The sequence below is a fragment of the Piliocolobus tephrosceles genome, chromosome 21, assembly GCF_002776525.5.
Source record: "Piliocolobus tephrosceles isolate RC106 chromosome 21, ASM277652v3, whole genome shotgun sequence".
NCBI lineage: Eukaryota > Metazoa > Chordata > Mammalia > Primates > Cercopithecidae > Piliocolobus > Piliocolobus tephrosceles.
In genome coordinates this window covers 46,774,606-46,793,998 of record NC_045454.1, presented here as the reverse complement: position 1 = coordinate 46,793,998, position 19,393 = coordinate 46,774,606, and the positions used below count along the sequence as shown (strand labels likewise).

Genomic DNA, 19,393 nt, shown 5'->3' with positions numbered 1-19,393 from the left:
CGTCTGTAGTCCCAGCTACTCAGGAGGCTGAGGTGGGAGGATCACTTGAGCCCAGGAATTTGAGGCGACGATCACGCCACTGCACTCCAGCCTGGGTGATGGAGTGAAATCACTTTTAGAAAGAAAAAAAAGGACACACCCACATTTCAAATGTGCACACACGGGCTGATTTCCCTAAGTGGGTGTGTGTATGCAGGTACTCCAAGCTAAACGTCCACCAATAGGGAAAAGTCCATTAACTGTCAGTGGAATATTAACAAAAAAGTTTTTCAAAAACAGTATACTTTATTTTTTTTGAGACAGAGTCTTGGTCTGTCGCTCAGGCTAGAGTGTAGTGGCTCAATCTTGGCTCACTGCAACCTCTGCCTCTCAGGTTCAAGCAATTCTCCTACCTCAGCCTCCCTGAGTAGCTGGGATTACAGACATCTATCACCACGCCTGGCTAATTTTTGTATTTTTAGTAGAGACAGGGTTTCGCCATGTTGCCCAGGCTGGTCTTGAACTCCTGACCTCAAGTGATCCACCCACCTCGGCCTCCCAAAGTGCGGGGATTACAGGCGTGAGCCACCGTGCCTGGTCAAAATTTCTCTTTATCAAGAGATTAGACTTAATGTTTGATTTTGTTTTCCTTTCTATCATAAACCTGCCACTTTCACTGTCAGAAAATCAGTTTAAAAACTTCCATAGACTTTTGTCCATTTTGACACTAAGAGAGTCACGGACAAGCTGGCAGCTGGAGCCAGTGTGCGAGGGTGGTGCTGAGAGCTGTGTGCAGGGAGTGGGTTTGAGGGGCAGCTCTCATGGGGGACCGACTCTGTGCCTTGACTCTCACAAGGGTAGGGTCAGGATCTCCCCAGCTTCATTCCCTTTGGAGTTGCACAGTCCCCAGTCCTCCTGCGGCCACAGCGCAGCCCTCTGCAGCTCACCTAGTCGGGACTGTAGCGTGCCGTCGTCTGTGGATGCCATGTCATTGAGTCTGAGCAGCCCCCGGCCTCTCTCCACCCAGGACTGTGAGGTCTTGTCGAAGACAAACAGCTTGCACTGCATCTGGAACACAGTAGCCGCTGGTGAGCAGAGACCCCAGCTGCTGTCCTGCTGCAGCCACACCCTGAGAGTCGCCCTTTAGCCTGTGTGGACTGCCAGGGCTGGCCAATGATGGCCTGGGGGCCACCTTCGTCAGTGTTTTTGTCCTGCCCTCAAGCTAGAACAGGCTTTACGTTGTAAAAGGGGTATCAGAAATTAAAAGAATCACTAAGGAAATGAAAAGCAAAACAACAGTGAGAAACCTTTCTGCACACTCTAGGATGGCTGTACCCACGTGGGGAAGCTGGAACCCTCACACACTGCCGGTGGGAAGGCCGCACGGTGCCACTGCTGTGGAAGAGAGTCTGGCAGCTCCTCAAAGTGCTCAATAAGGAATGACCACATGCCCGGGCAATTCCATTCCTCGGTATGTACCCAAGAGAAATGGAACATCTGTTCGTGTTCACACACAGATCGCACATGAACGCGCACAGCAGCATCATTCGCCGTAGCCCAGCCTCAAGGAGGAATGGACCGACACATGTGGCCCGTCCCCACAGTGCATCTCACTCAGTCTTAAGGAAGAATGAGGCTCCAACCCCTGTCGCAAGGTGGATGAACCCCTGGCTCAGCGAGAGAAGCCAGACACGAAAGGCCACATAGTGCACTGACACCATTTATACGAAATGTCAAGGACAGGCAAAAAACAGAGACAGGAAGTGGATTTGTGGCTGCCAGGGGCTGGGGAGGGAGGAGGAGTGACTGCAAACGGACGATGCTCTTTCTGGGGGAATGGGACAGTGTTCTTTTTGAGGGCAAAAATGTACATTAGATTGTGGTGAAAGTTGTCTAACTCTGTGAATATACTGGAAACCACGGAATTGTATATGCTTTAAAAGGGTGGATTATATAGCATGTGTACTGTATTTCAATACAGCGGTTGTGTATATATAAACAAAGAAAAATACGAGACAGACACCCCTACATGGCTTTCCACATACCCGCTAAGTCAATCTCTTTCAACATGAACTGATTACAAAATGTAAGTGGGGAAAAAAAAGCAGTGTTCTTAAAAACCCCACAATACGCCACCCGGTTTACAGACACAGACACATGCTTATGTGCCACAGGAGAGGAAGCAGATGGATGCTGCCCAACCTGGGTGGCGTGGCCTCAGGAGGAGGGGATGGGGGATGCCAACAGGGGACAGTGGGATGGAAGCTCTGGCTGCACCTGATTTTTTTCCCTACGAAGACACCACAGGATGCCAGGTGACAAATATAGTTGTCAGCTCTGGGTTACAAGAGATGTTTGTTATGACAGTCTTTGTCATTCCCTGAACCATCAAGAATGTTTCAGGCTGGGCACGGGAGCTCACGCCTGTAATCCAGCACTGTGGGAGGCCAAGGCGGGTGGATCACATGAGGTCAGGAGTTCAAGACCAGCCTGGCCAACAGGGTGAAACTCCGTCTCTATTAAAATACCAAAATTAGCCGGGTGTGGTGGTGCACCCCTGTAATCCCAGCTACTCAGGAGACCGAGGCACGAGAATCCCTTGAACCTAGGAAGCAGAGGTTGCAGTGAGCCAAGATCGTGCCACTGCACTCCAGCCTGGATGACAGAGTAAGACCCTGTCTCAAAAAAAATTAAAACAAAACAAAACAAAGAGTGTCTCAAACAGATCCTCCTCCTCTGAAACCAAAGACATGCAAGAAACCCCTTGTAGAGAGAGCCTAAGCTCTCTCTACAAGCGCCACCAACAAAGTTCCAGAGCCAGTGGCCCCTCTGTCATCTCAGCGGCAGGCCTGTGTGCTCAGAGGATGTGCGCCCAGCCCTTGGGGTTGGACCCCAGGTGCACGGAAGACCCAGGGCCATCGAAGGGGGGCCGGCCCCTCACCTGTAACACATTGCTCTCCGCCTCCTCCCCGGTGATGACTTCCACTTTTTCCAACAAACACTTCCGCGCTGTTGCCTTGGTGTAGGCGGCTGCCGACTCGGCCAGGGACTCTGAAAAGTTATTGGCCAAAAAGACTGACTAATTATTTGGCGAGGGGAGAGCGTGCAGCTCACAGGAGATGAGAGGGTCGGTTCTGGTCTCAAGGACGCCAGCTGCCCCTGGCAGGCCCGACCTGGCAACCCAAGTGGTCCCTAGACACAGCTAGGGCACATGGTCTCGGAAGCTGCAGGGAGACCATCTGGGGGCCAAGTGTGGCCCTAGACTCTCCTGTTCCTGCTGAGCAGAGGACGGGGGACAGTGAGGGACTCCTCCACGCCTGCTGTCTGCGCCACCCCACCCTCCCCACAGCCACAAGGCGACACAGCCCCTCGAGTTCTTTATCATAAACCCCTGTCTCTGCTCACTGCAAGGCAGGACCCTGGAGGTCACGGCCCTGGCTTAGTAGCTGGTTCACGTGTGGTCGTTACTGCTGCGGGAGTTGGGCCCCTTATCCCTCCCGCTGGGGGTGTGAATGGACCCAGCATCCCCTCATCATCCCCCAAGATGACCTACCATGAGCCCCATGCAGTGGTGGGATGGGAACGTACCTTTCTCAGGGGTGGCCTCCTGGGACGAGGACTCAGACCCTGACTCGACAGCTGCATTTTCCCTGTTGGCATCTGAACTGACCTCGTTTAATTTTGGGGGGCTCTGCAGGCATACAAGGAAGAGGGAGCTTGTGTGGTCCTTCAGCTGCAGCTCTGAGCACCTCTCTGCCTGGCCCCCAACAGCATGCTGCCCCCAGCACTCCTGCCCGCTCCTGGTGACACCCTGAACTGCCTGGGAGCTCTCCACGTGGTCCCTCAGGCATTAGCAGGGGGTGAGTGCCACCAGCCGACAGTCCCCTCGGACCACACTGGACACTCCGTCTGGGTGAGGCAAGACTTTGACTATTTCATTGAAATAGAAAAAAGGCAGCGTGGCCATAAAGGAAGAGAAGCTGCAGAGTCCTTAATGCAGCAGAACTCAAGACAGCTAGAGTGACCAGGCAGCTCAGGACAGGCCCTCACGTAGTCACAGTGGAGATAGGTGGAATCAGGAAGAAAAAGGTAAAGAGGTAGGCAAGCCATTCTAGAACCCTCTCCCAGGCTGGCTGGGCTCCTGGGAATGGAGACGGGCCTTTCTTGCACAAAAGGCCTTGGCCGCAGTTATGCTCACAGGAGCAGGGAGGCCGGCAGCCCTGTCCCACACGACTTTTGTCAGTTGGCCTGGTGGGGAGGAACCGTGGACTCCGACTGTCAGCAGGGCCCTGCAGCCTCCAGGGAAGCCCATCTGGGGATGAAGCTGGCCCTGGTCAGCAGAGAGGAGCTGGGAAGAGCGAATGCCAGCTCCTGGGCAGCCAGTGGCCCTGGCCAGTTTTCACGCCAAGTCTGAGCAGGGTCTTCCCTCTCTCACTTGTTACTGAAGCCATCCCCATCTCACAAAGGACAACACAGCAGCCCCGCTCTCCATGTCCCCTCGATCTGGGGCTGATGCCGAGCACTTCTGGTCCCTAAGAACATTCCCAACATGGCCACTCACCAAAACTCGCTCGCTCATGTTCTGGCCAAATACAAATTTGTTGCTGGAGGCGTCGGCACTATTGGTTGAGTTCTCTAAACTGAAGAGAAGATGTGCAGTGAGTGTGGGGGCGTCATGTGGGAATGTGGCTAGGCAAATGTGTGGGCACCCATGGAGCACACACTGGCGCAGAGGGCACAGTGGAGGGGTCTCCCCTACTGTGCACAGGGTGGCGTGTCAGAGGCAGGACGCCACATGCCTCCCTGTGCCATTGGAAACATGAACCCTTAGCTCGCTCTGATGGAGGGACCCACAGCATGAGGGAAGCCACCTTCCACCTGCTCGGCCCGTCCATCTCCCAGGCGGGACACGCTTTCTTCTGACATACCTGGAGGGGCAGCTGGGCCGTGGGTAGCAGCCACGCCAATCAAGGGCATGCTGAGGTCTTTGCCCCAGGTGCCCAAACCCAGGATAAGGAGGCGCCTCTAGCCTGCTCTGTTCTGCTCTGGGCATGAGGTCCGCGAGACAGAGGGCACACTCCAAGGGCTGGGCTGTATCCTCCATGGGCCCCTGGACAAGCCCACAGAACTCTGGTCCTGTCTCAGGCGTCCATGAATCGCAGAACAAGGCCTACAGTCCTGGCCCGCCCACGGTTGTGCCCAGAGTGGGGAATGAGAGACGGGCCCAAGAGGAACCTGGACTGTGGGTCTGAGTCAGGCACGGGGACCACAGACCCCTCTGTGGCAGAAGCCCTTGCGACCACCTGCATCCCCATGCTAGGCTGGCTGCTGGGCCTGAGACACACACCTGGAACTGATATACTGAAGGAAATAGTTCGTTGCAGTTGGCGTGTCTGCGCTGGGGTGTCCAGCGTTCTCCATGTCGGCTTCGTCCATGCTCTCATTGATCAGCTGGGAATGAGACAAAGTGCTCAGTAATCGGGGGTAGGGTGGGGGGTAGGGTGGTGTCTGCAGAGCCCCTGAGCTGCATGGAGCTGCCAGGAGTCATGAGCCCTCTCCTGCAGCCGCCTGGGTGTGCACGTGCACATGCTGGGGGGCAGGGCTGTAATAAACTCTACCACCTTTTGCTTTAACAGTTAAGATGGAGAGAGAGCTCATGAGGCTTCAGGGAGCCTTCTCCGCCTCGTTATAAAACCACGCCTAAGCTGGCCTCTTGGTCAACGCTTCGTAAGGAGAACACAATGTTATAAAGTTGGTGTTTTGGGGGGTTTACTATGAACATGATAGAAACAGCATTTCTTGAGGGCCTCTTTCCTACCAGTTGCTATGCTGAGTCTGTCAAATGCACGATCTGCTTTAATCCTCATGAGGCCTGAGAGGGGGATGTTAGGGACCAACAAGGAAGCAGAGGCTCAGAGGGTTAAGAAACCACGGCTCTGGCTGGGCACAGTGGCTCATGCCTGTAATCCCAGCACTATGGGAGGCTGAGGCTGGGGGGAATCACTTGAGGTCAGTAATTCGAGACCAGCCTGGCCAACATGGAGAAACCCCACCTCTACTAAAAATACAAAAAATTAGCTGGGTGTGGCAGTGGGCGCCTGTAATCCCAGATATTTGGGAGGCTGAGGCAGAAGAATCACCTGAACCCGGGAGGTGGAGGTTGCAGTGAGCAGAGATCAAGCCACTGCACTCCAGCCCGGGTGACACAGCAAGGCTCCGTGTCCAAAGAGAAAAAAAGAATCCATGGCTCACGTTTGCCCTGGAAGGAGAGGCTGGGATTTGACTGAGACTGTGAAGTGCACGCAAGTCTCTGACTTCTGCAAGAAGCCGACCCCACCAAATTCAAAGCAGCCGTCTCCCCAGACTCAAGGCAGAGATTCCACAGGGCCTGAGCTCCACGGGCCAAGCCCTTCCCCGCCTCTTGCCCTCCTTTCCTCCTTGGAGGGAGAAGCCCCTGAGGGACTCATTATTTTGCCTAAAGCCATGGCGACAGCAACATCAACTTTCCATGCTTCTCGACTTGGGCTTCTGTTGGACGGTGAGTAACAGAAAGGAAAGCAGAAAACACGAGCCGCTGCTTTCTGCATGCTAGAGAGGTTTTTGTTGATTTCGAGGGCCCTCCCCGTCAACACTACTGACATATTGCCACGGGGCCCAGATCATTCCCTGTGGTGTGGCTATCCTGGGCACTGCAACGGGTGGAGTGGCATCCCTGGCCTCCAGAAGTACCTCCCAGTTGTGACAACCACAAATGTCTCTAGAAACAGCCACCGATGCCGCCTCTCGGGCTCTGAAAGAAACTTCTGGCCAGTGGAGTTTCTAGAGATGCTGTAGCACATGCCATGTCTGTGGCTGAGAAAGGTGGTGCCGGCTGACCCCGGTCTTCCTAGAGTCCCAGAGCATGGTCCAGGGCCACTGTTCCCAACTACTGCCAGCCCTTCCCCACCCCAGTCTCCAAACTAGGACCACATGCCTGGAGGGCAGCCAAGAGGTGGCAGATGCTTTGCTCCTTTTCAGGAGAGAAGACTGTGTCATCACCCCACCCTGCCCCACTTAAAAAAAAATAAGGTTACAGTTCTTACTGGGGGCGATTCTACTCCACAGGGAATACTGGCCACGTCTGGGGACATTTGTGGTTGTCAGATGTCAGGAGCATTGGGTGGGTGGAGGCCAGGGATGCTGCTCAGCAACCTGCAGTATCCAGGGTGACTCCTCAGAAACTAGGAATGGTCCAGCCATAATGCTGCTTGTGTTGAAATGGAGAAGCCAGGAACAGAAACCTCTGGGCAGAGCTGAGAGCACTGGACCGTGCTGTCTTTCTTCTCTGCTATGAAAGCCTGAGGCCTCTGGTTCAGTCACCTCCCCTGTCCCCTGCTACCATGAGTACCAGGGACCCTGACTTGAGAAGCCACTGCAGGTGAGGGCTCCAAAGCCTGGGCCGCTGGTGGGGAATTGCCAGGGCCCAGCACACGCACACCAACAGTTGACTGTGCCGGGAGCCATGGGGCTGCCTCACTAACACCTTCTTTGTCCCCCGTTTCCCCTCCCCTGTTAAAAGGAAAATCTACTGACTTGCCTGCTGTTGAACCTGGGGAAGGCATAAAAAGTCAATGTGCTGGTTCAACAGCTCACATACCTTAACTCTGTCCCTCAAGTTCTGCCCAAATACAAAGGCTTGCTGTGTGGCGGGGTCTTTTTTCTCACAGGCTTCCTCTTCAGAGGCATTGCTGGACTCATTTTTCTGGGGCTCTTTCTCCTATCAAAAACAAAAACAAAACAGAGTAATCAAAACCAGTGCCACACTTGGCCCAGACGGATGCCCAGTAATCCCACACCAGGTCATGTACTCCACGCGTCTCCTCTGCACGTGCCTGCGGTCCCAGCTACTCAGGAGGCTGAGACAGGAGGACTGCTTGAGCCTGGGAGTTGCAGTGAGCTGAGATCACACCACTGCACTCCAGCCTGGGTGAGAGAGCAAGAACCTAGCTCCAAACAACAAAAAAGAAACACCTGTGCCCTGCAGAAGCCTTGGTGCCAGCAGAGGACAGGAAATAACCTAGATGCTCATCATTAGCTGAGGAACAAAATAATTTACGTTAGAAAATATGAGGAAAAAAAGTACAGCACAGCTGTTACCACCGAGAGGGAGGTAGACCTCTGACATACTGACAATACACGGATCAGAAAAGAGAGCGGCTTGTGGGACACAGAAGTGCAATTCCATTTCTGTTAAAGCAAACCCAGTCCCGTGTGTGTGTGTGGGGTATGTGTGGTGTGTGTGTGTATGTGTGGTGTGTATGTGTGTGTTATGTGTATGTGGTGCGTGTGTGATATGTATATGTGGTGTGTGGTATGTATGGTGTGTATGTGTGGTTTGTGTGTGGGGGTATGTGTGTGGTGTGTGTGTTTTGTGTATGTGTTGTATGTGGTATGTGTATGTGCTGTGTGGTATGTGTGCGTGTGTTATGTGTATGTGGTGTGTGTGTGGTATGTATGCAGTGTGTGTGTGGTTGTGTATGTGGTGTGCGTGCGTGCGTGTGGTATGTGTGGTGTGTGTGTGCATGTGTGGTGTGTGTGCTGTGTGTGGGGTATGTGTGGTGTGTGTATGTGGTGTATGTGTGTGTTATGTGTATGTGGTATGTGGTGTGTGTATGTGGTGCGTGTGTGATATGTGTATGTGGTGTGTGGTATGTATGGTGTGTATGTGTGGTGTGTGTGTGGGGGTATGTGTGTGCTGTGTGTGTTTTGTGTATGTGTTGTGTGTGGTATGTGTATGTGGTGTGTGGTATGTGTGCGTGTGTGTATGTGTATGTGGTGTGTGGTATGTGTGGTGTGTGTGCGTGTGGTATGTGTGGTGTGTATGTGTGGTGTCTGTGCGTGTGGTATGTGTGGTGTGTGTGTGTGTGGTATGTGTGATGTGTGTGTGTGGTGTGTGTGCGTGTGGTATGTGTGGTGTGTGTGGTGTGTGCGTGTGGTATGTGTGGTGTGTGTGTGTGTGGTGTTTGTGTTGAGGAATGCTCAGGAAAATAAGCCGGGAGAGAATTCAAGCCACTGACAGAGCTTACCGGGGGCCCTCTCAGCTGGAGGGTGGCTTTCACTTGTTACTTTCTAGGATTTCCATTTTGTGTAAATATTTTCAACATGCAGGCATGACTTTTGTAACTAAATATCCTAAGACCAAATGCATTTATCTTGAGATAATGGAATATGAAGTTGCTAGTAATTTGTACATGTCTTTCTTATACTACATGATAAAAAAGGTGTTGTAGAATTTGAAAAGAAATTTTAAAAGGCTTTTGGTAGGTCTCTGGGAATGTGTACAGTGGACATGAACATGAGGCAGGGAGTGTTTTCCTGGGAGATGTTGTGAAGGGACCTGACGACCATGAACTCGGAGGTGAGAACTGCAGGCAGCTTCTGACTGCCTCAGTGTGTCCAGCGGGCAGGGAAGCCTGGAGTTACAGTGCCAGGCCCAGAATCAGTGGATCACAGCACTGAGGGCACTTTCTGGTCCAACTGTGAAGAAAGTGAAGAGTTTAAATGTTTCTCTACTGTGCTCCCTAGAAATTCTTCTATTGCTGACTTCATGCTGCATCCTTGTGCCTGTGCAAGAGTGAACGTGGCTTTTAAAAATTAAACACACACCGTGTTTGGCGACCTGGAAGTCCTCAGAGGATGGGTTAATCCCCAGCCCCACTAGGGCTGCCTGCAGACCGTGGGGGGATGCACTTCCGGCAGAAACACTCCCTGGCTCTTGGCTTTGTGTGCTGTGCGCCCCCTGCTCACACTGACTGGTGCTAATCCCGGGTGGGCGGAACCCACAGAGTCACCTGAGATGGGGCAGGCAAACAGCAAAATGTTTCTGACCACAGCGTATGTCTACGACCTGGCGGGGCCTGCTTAGAGGATTTGCTTAAACTGATAAGTGAATCCTGAGGCCTGTACCCAGTCTTAGACTCTGTATGTGTAGGGCGGGAGGGGAAGCCTCTTCCCCACTTTCCCAAAGACAGTACCAGAAGTTCCCCCACGGGTCGCCCCAACATCTAAGCCCTCCTTACAGGAGATGCCTCACTTAGCTCACGTTCCTGATAAGTAGTGTGTACCATGTTCGTGGGTGGCGTGGAAAGGCTCAGGCTCCTGCTGCAGGGCCAGAGAAAGATACACATGGCGAGCCTGGCGAATCTCAACAGCACTGGGTGTGGTCAGAGGGCAGTGTGGGTGTGGCTGTGTGGCTCCACCCCAGACCCACATGACCCACAAGGAGCAGTGGCTTTGGAACCAGACGCAGGAGCTGGGAATGGCAGCCAGTGGACCATGGGGTCCAAGGATCAACATTAGCTACTGGGGCTGGCCAGCTTGCTAGAGGGAAGATGGCACATCACAACTTCTGAGCTCAATGATTTGGGAACAAGCTGTGTACACTGCTGAGGAGGGGCAGGAAGAGGGACTATGTCCCCTGAGATGGGACACAGCAAGGCCTCTCCAGCGAGGGGCAAGCTCTTGGTAGCGGGTGTGGCCAGGTCAGCCTGTGCGCTCACTGTCAGGGACAATCAGAGACATTGGGAGAGGGTGGGATGGGCTGGGTCACTTCTAAGTCCTTCTCCAACTCAGAACCATACATCTGATCTGCTCAGACCTCAGCAGTCAAAGCTTCCAAGCCGCAGTATGCAGTGGAAGTGATCCCTATTTCCAATTCAGCAAACTCATTTGAAAAAGGGCGTGGGGATGTTTTAAAATTTAACTGTGGACAGCTATTTTCACCCTTTGAGCCAGAGCGTCTACTGGGGATGGGAGGTATAAAACCGCAGGCCATGGACACAGAGCGGAAAATAAACACAAAGATCCAATCTGGCTTTTACACGGAAGATATCACGTGGTGTTACCCCAACTCTGACTTTAAACCCATCTCTGCCAACTTCAAACGAGGCTCTTCATCAACGTCCCTTATTTCACGGTGGCTGTGAAACACAGCTTTTGGCCCATATAATCCAATCCATATCCCCGCTTAAACAGAACTATTTCTTTTTTTTTTTTAAGGCAGGGTCTGACTCTGTCGCCCAGGCTGGAATGCAGTGGCGCGACCTCGGCTCACTGCAGCCTCCCCTTCCCGGGTTCGAGCAATCATCCAGCCTCAGCATCCTGAGTAGCTGGGACTACAGGTGCATGCTACCATGCTTGGCTAATCTGTGTATTTTTTGTAGAGACAGAGTCTTGCTATGTTGCCCAGCGTGGTTTTGAACTCCTGGCCTCAAGCAATTCACCTGCCTTGGCTTCCCAAAGTGCTGAGATTGCAGGTGTGATCTACCGTGCCCGGCCTAAACGAACTATTTCTGAGATGACTCCCAAGGCAAATTTTTCAACTGGAACCACACAGACAGGAGTCTCTGAGGATGGTGTGGGTGTGGATGAAGAGAGGGGAGACATTCCTCACGTTAAACATTGCAAGACACCCAACAGCGACAGCCGTTCCTCAGGCCCTAGTGACTCCCTGGAGTGCAGTGGTTCAGGTCCTCCCTCAAGGATCACTCCCTTGAGACACATGGTGGTCAGCCTCGGGCAACAGGCCCTTCCAGCAGAACTTGCTTGGGAGACACTTCTTCAGACTGACTCAGCAAGACCACCTTGGGAATCTAGTTATTTGGTTAGTCAGGTACTGTTATTCACAGAGCCTACTGAGCAAATCCAGAGAGCCTTACAACAGGCCCACGTGGAAACTGCTAGGAACAGGTGACAGCACGTGGACTCCACAGCGTGCTGGGAAGGCTGCCCTCCCACTCCCAAGGGGCCCAGCACGCAGCACTTCCCTGCCCCAGGACCCACTGACCTCAAGGGCACACACCTCATCGGCAGCTTCAGAAGGACTTCTCCGTGCAACAGTGTCAGGGGATGCTGCTGGCACTGCCCCCGTGCAGTCTGCTGGGAGGCTGACCCCGTTGGTGCCACTGCTGGGGACTGTGGGAGGGAAGGAGAGTGGGGAATCACAGGGGCTTGGCAGCCCTCCCACCCCCACTCACGTAGCTGAGGGGCTGGGCCATGTCTAGTCTAGGGCCCCTCCCATGGTAAAGCCCACAGCACATGTCTTCTTTTTAAGGAAGGACCTGGTATCTCTACAGAGTCAAAATTCTTGGATTAAAAAAAAACAAGAGAAACAAACAAAAAAGAGAAACCTGCCGAGCACAGTGGCTCATGCCTGTGGTCCCAGTGTTTTGGGAGGCTGAAGCGGGAAGACTGCTTGGGACCAGGAGTTTGAGACCAGCCTGGGTAACACAGCAAGTCCCCGTTTCTAAAATAAAATAAAACAAATTAGCTGGGTGCGGTGGTACACACTTGTGGTCCTAGCTACTTGGGAGGCTGAGGATCGCTTGGGAGGATCGCTTGAGCCCAGGAGTTCGAGGCTGCAGTGAGCTATGACTGCACCAATGCACTCCAGTCTGGGTGACAGAGCAAGACCCCATCTATATACATATAAAAAATACAAAATTAAAAAAAAAAATGACCCTTTCAAGTTTTTAAAGATAACTGCGGAAACCTGAGGCTGCAATTCTGTCTGTAAACACACAGGGATAAATCTCATTCCCAGGAGCCGGCCTGCTTTTATGAAGACTGTGAATGAACAAAGCAGGTTTCACCCACACAGTCACACTCGGCCGAGAGCTGTGAGGAAGCTGTGGAACCGCCTCTCACTCCTCCGTTGCTAGGGCTTGGGAGGCTTGGGGTTGGGGGTGATTTAAAGGATCATCTTCCCTGATCTCTCTGTATTTCTGGTGCATTCAGCAGTCACCTCTGTCACAACACTGCTGTCCCGGGTGCGACTTCAGGAACGCTCTACCCTGCCATCTGGGCCTGGGCGCCAGGGCTGCCGTTTCTTACCGGTCTGGGACAGTGCCTTTGGCTGCGGAGCCTGTAACACTGCCGGGCGAAGCACGCTCCGCTGCTGCTCCTTGGGCTTCTGGCTTGGCAGACCTGGGAACAGAAGGTGGCCTTCCCAGTGCCCGTGGACCCCTGCCTGCCCCCAGGCGCTTCAGAGACAACCCATTCCATGCCCCTTGTGGGCTAGACTTTGCAGGGAAGCACTTTTTAAAAAACTTGAGGTCTTTTTTTTAACAACTGGACAGATCTGGCGTTTTTATACATGATTAAGTGAAATTCCCAGTAACCGATGTCTGTGAATTAATCCAGTTGGCATGGTAGCGTGGTGGGGCGTTGAGGGACAGCTGTTCTCTGTGAGCTGGACTCAACAGTCAAGTGGAGACTGAGGGGAGAGCAGTGAATTCACAGGCAGCTACCCGGAGGCTGAGGACTCGATGTGGGGTCAGGTACGGGCACGTTTTGCACCTGTTTTTCAAAACAGCCATGCTGAAGAAGTCCCTCTGCCAAAGGCAGACAGGGCAAGGACCCCTGCACATGCCCTGCCCTGTGCAGCCTCACTAGCAGCCGGCTCCCCAGCAGCGTGCTGCTGGAATACAGCCACCCTGCTAACTGGGGTGAACACTGTGGTATGTGGGGGCCAGAACACGCAGGGCAGACAGGCTGAACCAAGTGCGCTACTGCTGGGCACGGAGCCTGCCCGATGCACCCCAAGCCTAGCATGCTCCTGTGCAACCACCGCCCACTTTTCTGAGCACACAAAGCTCAACCTCCCTGCTGGACAGCCTCTCTTTAAAGGAACTTTCCAGGGCTCATGGGTCAGGTTACAAGTGAACTTTCTAGAAATCAGGCTGAGCCTGTGCTATCCTGGTCTGGCCAAGCAGAGGTCTGAAAAACGTCAGAAAGCCACCCCCCGCCCCAGGGAGGTGGGTGACCTACCTGCGCTCGGGGCTTGGCCGTGGATCAGCGTTGGCGGCTTCAACCGGAAGCCACTGCTCCTTTCCTCTAAAAGCACAAGACAAAAGATCAATAGCAGGCCTGCCTGGACGGGGGCTGGGCCTGGGGGGCAAGGGCAGGACAGGACTATGGTCTTGGCCTCAGTGACCTCGGGCCTGGAGAACATTTCCAAATTACAACAGAAGTCCCGTCCGATCAGCAGGCCTAGAAGGCACCTGGAGGAGGGAGAGGCAAGGGCAGGAGGAACGACCGCTCTTGGGCCAGCTGCTGACCATGGGGGCAGGCAGGGCATCAGCTGCCTTCCCAGTGGCCTGAGACCTGCTGCGGGCTCAGGAGCTGAGCTGCTCAGGGGCCCTGCACCTGGCCCTGGAGAATGTCAGGGAGCCACGGAACACAGGCGCCCAGGCCCTGCTTCCCTTTCCTAGAAGGTTTGTCCGTCAGAGCAAGCATCTGTGGCCAGGAAGAACCTTGGCACCACTACAGATGTCTGGGAAGTGAGACAGGTTTTTATGGTGAAAAGGTCAAAGGTGGCAGACAGTGCGCCTGCCTCCCCTTTCCAGATGTGCCTGCCGAGCTTCCTGTCTCAGTGAGGGAGCACTCCTGGCCACGTGGAGGAGGCCAGCTCCCCCCAGGCTGGAGTTTGGGCTGACAAATTCACAAAGCTAGAGGGAAAGGCAAATGCTCAGGGGCTCCTGGGATGGCTCGAGAGCCCAGCCTCGCCCAGCCACCTGTCCACATGGACCCCTTCATCTGCGTGTCTTGGCAACTGTGCCCATACAGGGAGTAGGGATGGTGGTCTAATCTGATCCACACCAGGAAGGTTTGTCATAAGAGGCCTGTGACTCAGGCAGGCAAGCCTGTTCCTGGGCAAGGCTGTGGTATTATGGCTCCTGGAGGTGGCCCTGCGTTCAGGTTAAGCTTCACCCCTCGTCAAGCTACAGGACACGAGATCAATATACAAAAATCAATTGTGCTTCTAACGTTAGCAGTGAATGACCCAAAAGCAAAATTAAGAAAATAATTCCATTTACAATAACACCAAAAGAAAGAAAACACTTGGGAATACATTTCACAAAATAAAACTATAAAACAATGTTGCGGCCGGGTGCAGTGGCTCACGCCTGTAATCCCAGAGCTTTGGGAGGCTGAGGCAGGAGGACTGCATGAGCCCAACAGTTTGAGATCAGCCTGGGCAACAGAGCAAGACCCTAACTCTAGAAAAAATTAAAAACTTAGCTAGGCATGGTGGTACATGCCTGTAGTCCCAGCTACTCAGGAGGCTGAGGTGGGAAGATCACTTGAGCCTGCAGTGAGCTACCATTCTACCACTGCACTCCAGCCTGGGTGACAGAGCAAGACCTTGTCTCAAACAAAACAAAAACATTGTTGGAAGAAATTAAAGGTGTAAATCAATGGAAAGACACCCCCAAAGGTGGTATGCTGATTCCAATTCTGTGAAATGCCCAACTAGGTAGAAAGGAGCTGAGCGGTTACCAGGGCTCAGGGAGGGAGCTGGGGACCCGCTGTGACGAACGGGGATGAGGTTTCTTTTTGGGATGGAAATGTTCTAAAATGAATCACGATGGGCGCACAATTCTGTGAATGTACTAAAACCACTCAATTGTACACTAAAACGATGATGACAAAACCCGAAACGCCTTGTCAGCCCACATTTTCAGACCCAAAATCCAATCAAGATTTAGCAGGCCAAGGAAGACTCCTCTCCCGCTGTGCCCCGGAGGCGCCGCTGTGCCTGGGCAGCAGGACTGCAGCAACCCTTCTTACTGTAAGAGTTGTATGAAGGAGTTGAGCCCCAGGGGCTTCTGGCAGTCTGTGTTAGCAGACCTGGTGCCTCTCCCATAATAGACTGGTCATAAAAAACAAACTCAGGAGAGCCAGATCCTGCAGGATGCGGGGGTGAGCCACCAGATGTTCCTTTTCCGAAGGAAACACTCAATTACATTTCCAAAGCACGGAGCTATGCAGGAGAAGGCTAGCAATTTAGATACATTTTTAAAAGGTCAAATTCACAATTCAGATAATTTTTAGCGAGCTCTTCAAGCTGGCTCTCGACGCTGATGTTTTGGCCACAGACTGACTACTGCCCTTCCACACTCTGCTCCGTGCAGAGCTGGCGCTAACACTGAGGGGAGCCTGGGAGCTGGCCCAAGCTGCCAGGCAAAGTGGGAGGCTTGGATAATCCCTGCCGACCTGCCACTAGTGCTGGGCCCAGAGGCTGGCCCTCTCCAGAGCTGCAGGCAGACAAGGCGCGCTCCAGGGGCAGCCAAACTCTGGAGGTCCCTGTCACAGGCCCTGCTCCATGAAAACAAGGGTGGTCTCTTCTCCTTCCGGAAACTTTCTTCCGCAACACAGGTCGCAACACAAATGGCTGAATCATGGCCAGAACCCGATGCCCGCCACATATCCAAGGGGTGCGGGCCCTAGAGGATGCTGCGCCAGTCTCTGAGGGACGTGCATCACTCCAGACAGGAAGAGGACCCACCCGCTGGCAGCCTTTGCCCTCCTGGGAAGCCAGCAGGCTCCTGTCTGAGGGTGCTTTTTGCCTGCCTCAGGGTGCCCCAAGGGATGTCTGCGGGAAGCCATGCTTACCCCCCAGGGAGTCCCAATTTAACCAGGGAAGGGATGGGAATGAGACTGTGTCCATCAGATGCTGAGAAGGCAGCCTGGCTGGAGTGCGCATGGTCTGTGCATGGACGGCGCTGGTGCAGAGTGGGGAGGAGGCTCAGCCATGCGGTAGGCAGGGGGTGATGCCTGATGCATGGAGGACAGAGGGCACTGGTTTCTTGGTGCTGGAAGAGGGGCAGAATATACCAAGGGAGGCACCCACGTGCCCCTGGTGTCATCTCCACATGCCGGCAGGTAGACAGAGTGACAGATCATGTGGACAAAGATGTGTGTGTCCCTAGCTCTGTCTGCAGAGGGCCAGAAGCAGGGCTACACCTGAGGCAGTGAGATCGCAGTGCCGCACCAAACACTCAGACCTCGGCTTCTAAAGACCATGCTCCATGAAGAATCAGCGTGCCTCTGAGAAATGCAGATTCCAGGACTGGGATGAGAAAAGACGATGAGCCGGAGGCTCCTGTTGCGACAAAGTAAGGTAACTGCTCAAAAGAACAATGGGGACCTGCCTGACAGGGCTTCCACTGGCCGAATCTGGGACAATCTGAACATTAAATAAAAACCAGGAACCACAGACGGTCACCCACTGATGCCAACAGAAGCTCATCAATCAACAAACACGTGGGGAGAAGAAGGCAAGCTCCTCCTTCCAGGGAACACCACTAATCAACGCAGCAGGGATGGTGCTCACAGAATCCCACGGGTGGTGGGATTCCCAGCTACTTGGGAGGCTGGGTCACGAGAACCGCTTGAACTCGGGAGGCAGAGGGTGCAATGAGCCGAGATTGTGCTACTGCCCTCCAGCCTGGGCAACAGAGCGAGACTGTCTCAAAAAGAAAAAAAAAAAAAAGGAAGAGAATCCCATGGGGCAGTTGTCAGCAGGAAACATCACTTTGTAAACATCACTGGGAGCGAGCACTGGAGGGCACGAGTGCGACGAGGTACACACAGTCCCTAGTCTGAAGTGTCTCTCAGAAACCATCCAGCACAAAGGGGAAAGTAACTTTACAGTGGCGAAACCTGGCAGACAGCACCCTGATCGAGGTCACAGCTACTCCGTGCTGGTAAGGGGACAAATGAGTACTGTGCATGGCTTCTGTGACGTTCTCATCCAAGACGCCACACCTGGGTCTCACCACCAGGACACACTGGACAGGCCCCAACTGAGAGACTTCTACCCAACAGCTGACCTGTAAGCCTCGAGGTCATGAAAGTCAAGGGAAGCCTGAAGACCCATTCCTGATGAAAGTGGAGGTATGTGGGGCAGGACCAGGGTCTGAGTCCTTTTTCCTAATGGACTCATGGAGCCGACTGGAGAAAGCTAAATGGGGTCTCCAGATAAAAGGGACAGATAAATTCTTCTGTGTTAAACCTTTTCAAAATTAAAGCTAAAAAACAGAAGGCAGGCAGACAAGGATGTGAAGTTGGCTTTGCAGAACTGATGTGAGGCTAATATGACCGGCTTTTCATGCGTGAGGGCGCTGGGGCTTTAAACCATGCCGTGTCGGGGTGGGCCTGCGAAACAGCTGCCCTGCTCCTGAGACTGGAGGGGAAAGGTCTGTGGGCAGACAGCCAGGAGGGAGGCCGTTGCTCACAGACCTCAGAAGTGATCACGAGATTTGTAACAGAGCTCAGCAGCACAAATGGCACCAGACAAACAGCTTTAGAAACTGATCACCTAAAGCAGAACCTGCCTCACCACGGCAGGCTCCCGTCCAGACCACCACCTGCTAAGCGACACCCCAGGAATAACCAACATTTTGCCCTTCTTGAGAACCTTGAAACACCAAGGCCCTTCTGCAGGACGAGAACAGGCGGTTGGCTCAAAACAGTTTGCTTTTAGAGTCAAAATGACTCTTTGAAACAGGGCCATCAACTCAATGCTCAGAGTTATAAAAACCCACCTCTTCCCTTGACACGGACATCATGCCAGCGGCTAACTTATCTCACAATGCTTTTGAAGTCGGCAATGAATTTATATAAGGTAGGTTGGGTTACAGAATTCAGGTTGTTGAACTTGCTCGTTAAATCTTTTATGAGGAATTTCAGCCACGTGGGAGAAACTTTCAGGAAACCTTGGAGTTGGTTCTCCAGTGAAAGACCAAAAAGGCAGGCTCCATGTTCTTCAGAAAGGGGGAGCGGCTGTCCTTAAAATTTTAAAGCTGGGGGCCGGATGTGGTGGCTCACGCCTGTAATCTTAGCACTTTGGGAGGCTGAGGCAAGCAGTTCACCTCAAGGTCAGGAGTTCGAGACCAGCCTGGCCAACATGGTGAAACCCCCGTCTCTACTAAAAATACAAAAATTAGCTGGGCATGGTGGCACATGCCTGTAATCCCAGCTACTTGGGAGGCTGAGGCAGGAGAATTGCTTGAACTCAGGAGGCGGAGGTTGCAGTGAGCCGAGATCGTCCCACTGCACTCCAGCCTGGGGGACAAGAGCGAAACTCCATCTCCAAAACACACAAAAAAGTTTTGAAGCTGTGATTAAATAAACATATTTATCTAGGTAGATCTAAGCAACATTAATGTGAGAATTTAATACACTGAAAAGGGGTCTGGAAATTCACCAACTTCACAGGCGTTACCTCTGGGATGGCAGGGTGAGTGGGAAGGGGCAGGGATTCTTTTTACTTGAAATATTTCTGATTTACTTTAAAGAAAAAACAATTATGGGCCAGGTGCGGTGGTTCATGCCTGTAATTCCAGCACTTTGGGAGGCCAAGGCGGGCGTATCACCTGATGTCAGGAGTTCAAGACCAGCCTGGCCAACAGGTGAAACCCCATCTCTACTAAAAAATACAAATTACTCTGGTGTTGTGGTGTGAGCCTGTAATCCCAGCTACTCGGGAGGCTGAGGTAGGAGAATCACTTGAACCCGGGAAGTGGAGGTTACAGTGAGCTGAGATCGCGCTACTGCACTCCAGCCTGGGCAAAAAGAGTGAAACTCCGTT

The 19,393-nt window shown here is 53.1% G+C and overlaps 1 protein-coding gene across 4 annotated transcripts in view; it reads right to left on the bottom strand.

The window, feature by feature from the left end:
• RANBP3 (RAN binding protein 3) overlaps nucleotides 1-19,393 on the bottom strand; it is a 62,743-nt gene that overhangs the window by 4,046 nt on the left and 39,304 nt on the right. For 2 of the 4 annotated variants that reach the window (XM_023186745.2, XM_023186743.3), the window contains 9 exons: nucleotides 13,786-13,851; nucleotides 12,850-12,942; nucleotides 11,804-11,931; nucleotides 7,616-7,735; nucleotides 5,327-5,430; nucleotides 4,541-4,619; nucleotides 3,568-3,670; nucleotides 2,921-3,030; nucleotides 927-1,047 (listed from right to left, as the gene is read on the bottom strand). In XM_023186745.2, coding sequence (XP_023042513.1) covers nucleotides 927-1,047; nucleotides 2,921-3,030; nucleotides 3,568-3,670; nucleotides 4,541-4,619; nucleotides 5,327-5,430; nucleotides 7,616-7,735; nucleotides 11,804-11,931; nucleotides 12,850-12,942; nucleotides 13,786-13,851 — 924 coding nt within the window. The remainder of the gene's footprint in view (nucleotides 1-926; nucleotides 1,048-2,920; nucleotides 3,031-3,567; nucleotides 3,671-4,540; nucleotides 4,620-5,326; nucleotides 5,431-7,615; nucleotides 7,736-11,803; nucleotides 11,932-12,849; nucleotides 12,943-13,785; nucleotides 13,852-19,393) is intronic. The other 2 variants (XM_023186746.2, XM_023186744.3) reach the window with 1 other exon arrangement.